This window comes from Phalaenopsis equestris, unplaced genomic scaffold, assembly GCF_001263595.1.
Source record: "Phalaenopsis equestris unplaced genomic scaffold, ASM126359v1 Scaffold000001, whole genome shotgun sequence".
Lineage (NCBI taxonomy): Eukaryota > Viridiplantae > Streptophyta > Magnoliopsida > Asparagales > Orchidaceae > Phalaenopsis > Phalaenopsis equestris.
Genome location: NW_018164443.1, coordinates 32739 through 44623, shown reverse-complemented (window position 1 = coordinate 44623; position 11885 = coordinate 32739). Strand labels below are relative to the sequence as shown.

Sequence of the window (11885 nt, the reverse complement as noted above, 5' to 3'; positions counted from 1 at the left end):
TATATATATATATATATATATATACTTGAGAATTGTGTGACATGCATGCAAATTTACTCGAAAAAAAAATGGCAAAATGAATGTTGCATGACTCATTCGATTAAAAGCTTCAACCGCTAAAGAATCAAATGAATGTTTGCTTATTAGTCGCATGCGCTCTGATTTTCTATATGTTTTAGCTTAGCATCTGCTTTTGCGGCATCAGGCTGCTTAATATAATGTGATCTGCTTTCCATGTTAAAACTTCGAATGATTTACTGCATACCGCTCAGCTTTTATGTATTTACATTTACATATGCATGAAAATGTGCATTTCACTTTTTAAAAGTGAAAATAATGGTAATTTTGATGTGAAATGAAAATTTTGGTGTTATAAATATAAAAATTAATATTTAGGTGTTAGATATGTAAATACATAGGAATTGGGTGCTATGGCTCTCAAAATAATAAAATCCTCATTTACCCAAACTTCTATTCAATAAAAAAGCATTCCCAATCTTTATAAAAATCTTTCCAAACCCTACATTTTATTTGGGACATTTAAACATATCTAACGCCTAAACTTTTAATTTTTTGTTTTATTTACATTTAAACCACCTAAATCTTCGATACCACTAGTTTTACTTGAAAAAAATGAAATGCACATTATCTGTAAGGTGGTATATAAGTAGAAGTTGAAGTCTAGGTGTTAGACTTGTAAATACATAAGAGTTGAGTGATTTGTATGTAATTAATATTTCTTGGAACCTGTCTTCTGCTTGTAATTAGACCAGCAATTTTACATGAATTACCTGAAAATTTTTTATATTTCAGGTGTGCCCAGATGGAAAGACGATTGAAGCTGAGGCGGCACATGGCACCGTAACGCGTCACTATCGTGTCCATCAGAAAGGCGGTGAAACTAGCACAAACAGCATTGCTTCTATCTTTGCATGGACCCGAGGATTAGCACACAGGTAAACACTAATATTCTAATTTCTTTATTTCTTTTATAAGGAATACAAAGATTCGATTAGGAGGTCGTTGGCTATTGACACTGCCGTAAAAATTCATATTGCTGACTTATCGCACTTGGGATTCCCAAAAATCCCAAAATCCAATATCATCCGAAAACCAATTAAATCATAAGCACTTGTCAAATCAAAAACCATAAAATTCTCAATCATAGTAGGCATTAACTACAGCAAAGGAAACCACCGCACAGAGGAATTCTTGGGCATAAAGCCTTTTGTAAAATCAAAAGCCACAGAAAGTTAGGGTACAAATTATCTAGCGCAAAGAAGAATCACCACACAGAGGAAAGCACTAAAATCTTGGTCATGTATGTATTTCCAAAAATAAAAATAATAGCATGTTTAAGATAACGATTTCTCAATAAAAGAGGCACCACAACACATAGGAACCAACACAAGAGGAATCGCCACTCACAAAGCACCATGTGAAGAGGGGCCACCACACGAAGAGGAATCACCGCACTCAGAATGAGTTGAAGAGTAGATAAAGGAGAGGGAGAAGAAAACTCAACAAGAGAGGCAACCCTATCCGTGAGAATTGCGCGAGAGAGAGAGGAGATTTTAGGGCAAATATCACAAGAGAGGATTGCGGGAGAGGAGCGCACCGCTAGGGCAAGACACACGAGAGAATGACTTATTGTAAAAGCCACCGCGCCAGGGTGTCTAAACGCTCCCCATTGACGACGTTTCCAAGCAGCACCACAGTGCTGCGGCTAACCCCCCATTGACGACGTTCCCAAGCAGCACCACAGTGCTGCGGCTACCCCCAAAAGGGGCCAGCCAAAACTCCCCCAAAAAGATATTCGACAATAGCTTAGTTAAATCTTCTTCAAATCCTACACAAGAATTTTAACGCGTGCCCTGTTATTAGCAAGAAGCAACAGGCAAATGCTTCTTCTGCAGTAAAGCTTTTAATCAGCTAAGTTTATATTTTTTATTGATTTGTAATTTATGCGCAAAGCAAATTAATCCTTGATACTAATTGCATTTATTATCAGGGCTAAACTAGACGATAATGCTGAGCTGCTCGCCTTCACTGAAAAACTGGAGGCTGCCTGCGTGGAAACGGTGGAGTCCGGGAAGATGACCAAAGATCTCGCTCTCATCATTCATGGATCAAAGTACCCTTCACACTGCCACTCTCTCATAAATTCATTCTACCAAGATTTACATGAATACCACTCAATTCTTTAATTATTTACATATTTAACTCCAAAACTTCAATTTTTACATATATGACATTTTATCTATTATGCATGAAAAGGTGTTTCATCTCTATTATTTTTTTTTTGTAAAATAATGGTATTTAAATGTAGAAAATAAATTATAGGTGTTAGATATCCGAATACATAAGAAATTGGGTGGTATCAATGTAACTAGGGCTGTGAATTAGCTCGAAAATTAATTTGAATTTTGGCTCTGATCGAGATTTGATCGAAATAAACGAGCTGAGCTATGAGCTAAAATTTTAGATCGATTTCTTTTTTTTTCAAGCTGGTGGTCATCAACAACTTTAGTGATGTTAAGACCGTGACTTTAGTGGATTTAAGTATGAATGTAAACTCTTGAAGACTGATTCAAATTTCAGCTCAGAACAAGATTGAATTGAAATAAACGAGCCGAGTTTCGAGCCAAAATTTTGGATTGAATTTTTTTCGAGTAGATTTTGAGCCAACCCCAGCTCTATTCGAAATCTGATTCAGTGACAGCCCTATTCTGAGCTGCTTTACAAAACTGATGTGTCTTTAAACCCTTTTAAATTTATTCAGATTGAGTCGGGAGCAGTATCTGACGACCGAGGAATTCATTGATGCTGTTGCACAGGGGCTGAAGGCGAAACTCTAAGTCACGTTAATTGAAGGACAAAGTAAGTTATAGCTCATGCTATTGCACATCACATCATTTAGCGGAGATAATAATTATATTTTCATTATATATGTGGTTGGGGAGGACTCTTTAAGAGATGAGAGATGATTTGTTTCATCTAACCACGCCACAAATATTCTTATTTTGACTGCACTCTTTTTTTTTTTTTGCCTTTGGTTTATAATTGAGCTTTGTTAACTGCTGAATAGCTTTAAAGCATAACAAACTCAACTCAAGTTCGTCAAATAAAGATGTGTTTGGTTCTTTTTAACTTTTCAACGCACCACGTTTAGACTTTTTAACAAGGGAAATTTACATGCATACCAGGCAATTTTTTAAGCATTTACAAATCTAGCATTTAATTTTTTTGTATTTAGATTTATAACATTTTAGTGTCATATCTCATGCATAAATATATTCTTTGGTATTTTGTATTCATTCATTCCTACTTAAAACAACCTCTGGGTTCTTCAATGGGAACGAACGTGATGGAGAACATTCATGCTCTTGTATGCGTAGCGCGTTGATTAAAAAAAAAGTAAATGAGATGCCTCCCCAACCGAAAATTTATATTTATGTTCAGTAAAATGAGCCAAAGCGCCTGTGATCTCTCTCTCCATATCATTTTGTTTTGGAATTCAAATTCAGTTACCAGAATTTTATGTGAAATGGGTACAGAGTAATCGAACCATGTGGAGTCGATGAACTGATTTTTTGAACGCTTGTAAGGCTCTTTACTCTGGTAATAATCTGCATTAATGCAAGATGTTGTCCATAAGATATCGGAATAAATAATGGCTTCTAAATTATGCTTTAAATTTTGATTTGAACTTTGTGTATTATTAAGGATTTATTCATCTATTCCTTTTATATTCGTTTTGATGTCTGTTAAAATAAATTTAATGTTTCGAACTTGTTTTTAAATTTTAAGTAAAAACCAAATAAGTCAAACGAGGTGAAAACCAGTGGGTAATTAAGGCACTCAAGGCAGTAAACAAAGGCTAATAAATTGACATACAGCCACAAAATGGACGTACAGCCAAGAATGAAGTTCAAAATTTGACAAATATAATCGTTTAAAATAAACTTAATTTGAAATAAATCGTTTCAAATATTAAATTGTTAAGAAAACCCACAGCGTTCGGAACCGCACCGACGCATAGTTTTTCTTCTTTGTAAAAATGCGCGTAGACATTTAGGAAATTCATTTTTTTCTTTAAAAAATTGTTAACTTTTTTTATATCGTCAAGTCATTTCTCATTATAGAAATTTAATAATAATAACAATACAATCATATAATTAAAACTAAGCCAAGTACATGTAAGAAATTCACTAAAATACCGAGGCATTTGCATTCATACTACACAATTCTCAGGAATATTACAAATCATTAATTGAGATCACATCAAACACAAACACGCCTACTTTTTAAAAATGGAAAGCGTTTTTTTTTTAATGCAAAGTTTATGACACTGAAGTGTTATAAATGTAAATATAAAATTTTGGGTGTAAGATGTATGGATGTAAATTTCTCTAAAAAAATTTGCCCCAAAACAACTCAGAAAGCCGTTGAACAGCATGAATGAAAGATAAAACATATAAGAAAACCATATAATAGTTACTTTGCAGCGGGGCATTCGGCAGAACCTTAAAATAAAAATTTATCTCCAGATTTATAAAAAGGAAGTATCAGGGGTAAAGGTGACAACTCTTACCTCACATACATTTGAACCTCTTGTGGGCACAACTGTTGACAATCTTTCTACTGCAGCACTACCGTCTCATCCGAACGAGCAACAATTTTCGGATGAGGAATGACAGATCTACACTTCCAGGAGAAAGAAGAAGAATGGAGATCTACTTGAGCTAAGGAATCTAATGGATGATACTTTTGTTACTTCAGACAATGGTACGCATCTCACCAATTTGTTAGTTGGTTCCCTTTCAAGAACTAGAGGTAGAGGCAGAACTAAATTGGGTCGATCGATTGATCTTATATATACCATCTTCTTTAGGGGTTTTAATTTTTCTTTTTTCTTTTTGTGTGTGTTGTACCGTGTGGGTTGGGTGCCTATTTGGGCCCACTCATACAACCTATATGTACCATTTTCTCTTTAATATAATTTCCCTTGGGCTTTATATATATATATATATATATATAATCTGATTCATGAAATGTTGATAATTTATTAATTTACGTTCAGGAGAATAATATTTTTACTTTATATATATACATAAATCATAAAAAAAGAAGTTTATCACTGTAAATAATATTTAATGAATGTTAGCATTTTTCTTAAAATCATAGTTAAAAAACATGTTAGTAAAATTTTTATAATTTCACAAACAAAAACAATCAAATAGTACCAAAAAAAGAATCAAACTATATATTGAAATGAAGCCAAAAATTTCAACAAACAACATTTGTCACATGTAAACATTCTAAATTCACAATATAAAAGAGAAAAAATTCATTGTTATAAATCAATATAAAATTCACTAACATGATTCTCCCAAAAGAGTGGAAGTAGTGTGTGATTCATATTGTCCCAAGACATTTTTTATGAGCATTTAAATGTTATAGATCTTTCTAATACTATATGATTAAAAATCAAATCTTTTCATATCACATAAAAAATACTATCATTTTAATTTTTAACGAGTGAAATACATCTTTTTCATGCATCGGTGAAGTGGTAGGTATGTAAGTATGTAAACATTGAATTTAAGGTGTTAGATATGTAAATACATAGGAATTGAGAGTTTTCCGTGTGTAAATTTCCTGAAAATAATAAAAAAAATGTACCTCTCTTCTCGGGAGGCCAGCAAGAGTAAGCTTGACAGCTTGTTGTTGAGTCTGCCTGTTGAAACTTGCAGTTGGTTCTGATCTATCTAAAGGGTGATGGTACTTGCATCTCTCTGCAAACTTGCAATGCCCAGTCTTCATATAGTGCTGAAAGCAAATAACACATGCCCTCTCTAATTTGAGACTCAATTGCATCATAATTATGAAAATGACAAATAAAGTCTTAATTTAACAGAAACAACCATGCCCCCGATGATCAATGAAATAATTCTGGGACATCTACAAACATACCACCTAATTCATATGTATTTACATATCTAACACCTAAACTTTATTTACATTTTACCACCCGAAGCTTTTAATATCACACATCTTAAATACCATCATTTGACCTTTTCATGCATAGGTAAGATGCATGCAAATAAAAAAATTGAAGTTAAGGTGCAGATATGTAAATACATAAGAATAGAGTGGTATGTATGTAAATCTTCCTTCTTTTAATTAACAAGGGTGATATGTTCATTAGTCAATTTAGGATAAGTATGATTATCAACGTATATCAAGGGAACATGTGAAACTTAAATTTGGTTATCAAAATAAAAATTATGCTCATCCCGTTTCTCCCACCTGTTTTTTCTCTTATTACAAAAAGCTTTCTACAAATCTTCTTCTCTCTCCCTCAATACAATAAATTGGTCAAATCCTAACTTCGTCCACACAATAATCATTGAAAATTAAACATAAGCTGGTCGATATTATGATGAATATCGATTTGAAGCAAAGATTATAAATCCTAAATGATATGTCCTTATGATTTTTTTTAAAAATTTTTATAAGCTACCAGCTAACATAATCAATGCATTATCTTCTCAACACTCTGCATGAACATAATTAACCCTACATCAATTTATAAATCCTTAACCAACCCACAAAACATGTCAAAATTCCCCTCTCCAAGGTATACAAGACCCTACCCTCCTCTCCTCATAACATACCATACATGAATATTATTTAGGACAAAATATTACATCAGTACTACGCACGTAGAGGAAGGTGTGCACCCAATAAAATCACGCCACGTATCCCGCGCGACGCAGAAAAAAAAACGGCGCAGTAACACGGGGAATATTCCCCCCCATGTTATTCATGTGTTATTGTGTGTTATTGTATCCTGGGAATATTCCTGATGTTATAATAACACAATAACACATCAATAACACATGAATAACACACAATAACACATGAATAACACGGGGGGGAATATTCCCCGTGTTACTACGCCGTTTTTTTTCTGCGTCGCGCGGGATACGTGGCGTGATTTTATTGGGTGCGCACATTCCTCTACGTGCGTAGTACTGATGTAATATTTTTTCTATTATTTAGAATCCATATTTTTTTTCAAAAGAATTGATAAGCGTGCAATCCAAACGAAAGCCCTTTATAGGTCACAAAATCATGTAATCGGTGTTTGATACACGATCTTATGTGTATCCTTAAGGCAATAGAACAACAAGGATCAACATAATCATCCGTGATCTTATTCACTAGTTTGCAATTCATTTACACACTCTCCTTATGTCAGGTTCATTGACAAGATAATAGGAGAGTTGTAGTTATGTCAAGACTCCAACAAGTTAAATGAGGAGCAATAATCATATTCCTTATTCATAGGCTTGATGAGACAATATGATGAATGATCAAATAAGCTCCAAAATTAAAATTTATGCTCTTGAATTTCAAATTTGAATTCGAATTAATTTTGCAATATCCTCCATAGCATTTACAGAAAAACCTTGGAATATCAAATCAAAGAAAAATAAATAACCCCCAAACTCCTATCGCACCTTGGATGTAATTCTACCATTCATCCAATCCTATCTATTCTCTCCCATCAGGCGAAAATTTCCTCTCTCTCCCTCTCAATACTCCTCATGTGTCGATAACTGCAAAACATTCTTCTCACAAACATCCTTTCTCTTTAAATTTTTTTCTCTTTTAACTTCGTCCATCCATTGTTTGTCCTTTTTTAACAAACTCAAGGTAAGAGTCGATCAACACGTCACACTCGGGTAGAAATACTACCACCTCATAATTCCTATATAAATCCTCCTCTTGAATTGCCCCTAAATTTTAACAAGTAACTCCCATCCATATTTCAACCAATAGTATCAATGCAATTTAAAATACTTTATCCTATTTACTACAGAAAATTAGTCCCACAGAAAAAATTCTAATTCATAAAAGAAATCTATTATATAAACTCTTATCTTAAACCCTAATCCAGACTACGATAGATCATAAAAAATGGGGGAAAAAAAAAGCTTTATGGATCTTCTCCATCTACCCCATATGTTCTGCTTCAAAATAAATAGCCAAATTTCATAAACTTTGATTCAAGGTTTCTAAAATAAAGAACTATTTAAAAACATTTTATCATTTCAAGAAGGGATCTATAGCCACACAAATTTATAGAATACGATTGTCGCCATTACACTCCACATGTAAGTAGCCCATTCTTATCTTCTTCCGTATGTGCTCCCTACGTCCCTTTTCTTTTAAGGTGTTGCCCCCAATAAGGACTTCATTATTTTGGCACTACAATAAAGCATCTTCACGTCCTTCCACCAAATAAGGGTTATGTAGAACAAATATGAATTATATCTTGTGTCCTAATATTTTAATTAAATTGTCCTGGCATTTTTTTTATTAATTAACTTTAATCTTAATTTAATCTATAACGAGGAACACAATCATTAGTCTGTTAAGATGAATAAGATTATTAGTTTTATCTTGAATAGCTTTCTAAAAGAAAAGCCTAAGGGATCATAAACTATGATTATTTGAATAAAAATGATACTTGGCATTGGGGATTCTGATACGAACTAAAAATAATGAACAAACAGATAAATTGCAATAAAGTTATGGGGGGAACTCAATCAAGAGCTAATTTTACTAATGCCACCAATGAAAGCAAACAAGATATAACATGATCTACAGTTCAAGAGATAAATCATCTTTCCACAAATCCTCAACGCCGTTAGGAACACCGAGAGAAAAATAATAATAATAAATAAACTACATCAAGTTAAAACACCAGAACAAGCCCTAGCTAATTTTCCCTAAATATATACTCCCAAGATTTCTTCAAACTTTCCACCCAAAACACTCCTTAATTTCCCTCTTCTTGTATATGGTTAAAGGCTATGTGGGGCCCACTCGAGTGATAGAGTTATCTGCAATAACTACTAGGAATTCCGCCACTTCTAGGCTAGGTCTTCTGGCTTGGTATAGCCGGTCCAGACCAATCCAATCCTCCTTGAACCAGTTTGTAGTCTTCAAGGTTGGCTCTCACGTCATTTGGCGCGGAAGGAGATGTATGCGTATCAATTTTTCCTCTCTTAAGTTATGTACCTAATTGTTCACCCTCTTACCTCCTTTTGCCGCTTCTTCCGCCCACCCCAACCCAACCATTCAAGCTTTTTGTAAATCTTCTAATTTGTTCCCTCTACATCCACACAACAAAATTTTCTCAAAAAATGATTAGACCAAAAGTAATTTTCATGTTGTTGTAAATCATAATCAAACACATGATCTTAAGCTTGTTGATAATATAAAAATGATATAGAAGCATATATTAAATTAGTAGAGTAACCATTGCTTCCCTATGAGAAGAAAAGTTCATCTCATAACATTATAGCGCAAACAACAACAGTTGTGGCTGATAATGATGATGCCAAAACTGGCTATGCTATAAAGAAAAACCAGAAACAAGCATCGCATAACAGCAGGTGGTCTGCAAGTTTCGGCAACATCAAATCTAAAAAGGGTATTTACATACATACCACACAATTCCTATGTATTTACATGTCTAACACCTAAATTTTAAACTTTAAACTTTGCTTTTTTACATTCATAACACCTAAACCTTTCATATCTCATAAAAAAACCACCATTTTAACTTTCAAAAAGTGAAATATAATTTTTCTGGCATAATTAAGGTGGTATGCAGGTCAAATATGAAGTTTAGGTGTTAAGATATGCAAATACATAGGTAGTATGTATGTAAATCTTCCAATCTAAAAGACCATTATGGAGAAAACAAAATTCTGAAGTTCGGCCTTCATGATTGGTAAAAGAGCACAAACAAGGCTAAAATAAGCCCAATAAGCTAAAAATAACACATCTAATCTTACAACAATCTACTAGATAGATACACATTTTTTAGATCTACAAAACAGTCGAACGCGAAACCATAAAAAAAAAAATAATCTGGCACAAAAATTTTGTATAGAACTTACATCACATTCAATTTCTCCAGGCCTTTGAGGATATACAGCTGTCGCAGCTCCAAACTGCAGTAGCAAAAAGGATTGTTAGCCCATGAAACACTAAAGGGTCATTAACATACATACCATATAATTCTAATATATTTACATATCTAACACCTAAACATACATATTTGCATACATACCACTCGAATCACTATCACATCAAAAGTACCATCATCACAATCTTTTAAAGTGAAACACACATTTTCATGCTCAGGCTTATGGTACCAAAGTGTTTATAGCTAGACATGTAAAAATAATAATAATAATAATAATTCATGGTATGAATGTAAAATTCCCAATAATAAAATGTAAACTCACGGATTAAGATGGCTGTAAAACTAATCAGATCAAGTTAAACTATCATCATGAATCATACGATAGAAATGATTGGAGGAGTTATGCTACAGAAACCTGAGCAAAACGAGCGTCCAAAGTTGGGAGAAAGCTAGCTGCTGGATTTATGACTCCGACGGGTAAAGTGGCAGCTGTTGGAGTTATATAAGCATGGCCTATATTAGGCGTTGTAACAGGAGCAGTGACAACTGCAAACGAGAATAATAGAAGAGCAGTAAAGAAAAACTAATTCTAGAAAATATTATAGCAGTGCAAAAAATATATATATACCATATCTGTCGGGGTGACTATATCTGCAAGTGGTGCCAAATTTGCAGCTGTGTAAAATGGAAACGATGAAATAAAATACTTAGGGTCCTAAGTATTAAATTATTGTTAAAATTTTTCCTTTATGTAGAACAAGTAATATTACCTTCCAGTCTTTAGGTAGAATGGACAATCAGTTTCACCCTACATAAGAAGAAACAGTTAAGGGAATCTACCTTGTCTCAAATCTTTAATATCAAACAAAAAAAAAAAGAATGTCAACTTTTTAAAAGTGAAATACAATTTTTAATGGAAATGTTTGAAACACCAAAATGCCATGTATGTAAATAGAAAAGTTTAGGTGTGATCTATGTAAATACATAAAAAATGTGTGTTAGGTATGTAAATTTCCTATTTTTGCTTTCTTAATATTATTTTTGAAAAATCAGACAACAAAATGCTAAGGATAAAAATTTTTCAAATAGAAGTCCATCACATATAATACTTGCCAAAAAATTATAACCCCTTGGTTTAAGCAGTCCACAATCTGTATGGATGAGAAATAGTTACACCTAACATAAAGCCAAACCAAGAAGCTTACCGGTCGTATGGGTAGGCCCTTAGAATTATGCCATAAAGCAGGCGTGAATGGTACGAATGACTTTGTTTGCTTTGAATAACCACTGCTAGCATCATCATTGTTTGATGTTGGTCCATTATTTGCAGCTAATTGTATCAGAATGTCCTTTGGATGATGAAATTTGCAATTTCCACCAAATTTGCACTTTCCGGTCTTTGCATAAAACTAAATAAAGAAATTTAAGGTCAAAATGTTGTGAAAAAATGAGCTAGAAATGTTGCAATAAAGGTTAACCGAGAAAAGGTAAAATATACTTCAGAAAAAAAACTCACCGCACAAACAGGTTCTGATGGCCTTTCTGGTAAATCTACATAAAATCCATTGCTCTACACGTGCACAAAAATGAGAAAAAGTATATCATAAAGATAGATACAGAAGCGCATATTAAGTCAGGTTAATCCTACCTCTACAATGCCTGTTGAAGAATATAATTTCTCATTGGGATGGTTGAATTTGCAATTCAAACCATATTTGCACTTTTGAGTCGTCTTCAAGAAGTACTGGACAATTTAAAAAAAAAAAAAAGAATAATATGGCTAAAGACTTCAATAAAGAATTTTGTTGCAAAAACACTCAAATCATACAGGACAATCAGGTTCTCCTGGTCTCTGCGGAAGGGATTCAGCAGC

General features: G+C 33.4%; 2 protein-coding genes across 2 annotated transcripts in view; one reads left to right on the top strand and one right to left on the bottom strand.

Annotated features, from left to right (window-relative positions):
* Positions 1-3150, top strand: part of LOC110020843 (cytosolic isocitrate dehydrogenase [NADP]) — a 6320-nt gene extending 3170 nt beyond the window's left edge. Inside the window, exons 10-12 of the mRNA XM_020719474.1 lie at positions 814-956; positions 2012-2134; positions 2783-3150. Coding sequence (XP_020575133.1) covers positions 814-956; positions 2012-2134; positions 2783-2858 — 342 coding nt within the window. The 3' untranslated portion in view covers positions 2859-3150. The remainder of the gene's footprint in view (positions 1-813; positions 957-2011; positions 2135-2782) is intronic.
* Positions 3151-5685: 2535 nt separating this feature from the next.
* Positions 5686-11885, bottom strand: part of LOC110019493 (zinc finger CCCH domain-containing protein 37-like) — a gene marked incomplete at its 3' end in the record, with an annotated part of 18326 nt that continues 12126 nt past the window's right edge. The window contains 8 exon segments of the mRNA XM_020717558.1: positions 5686-5832; positions 9984-10037; positions 10428-10558; positions 10641-10687; positions 10783-10820; positions 11218-11421; positions 11529-11582; positions 11661-11765. Coding sequence (XP_020573217.1) covers positions 5686-5832; positions 9984-10037; positions 10428-10558; positions 10641-10687; positions 10783-10820; positions 11218-11421; positions 11529-11582; positions 11661-11765 — 780 coding nt within the window.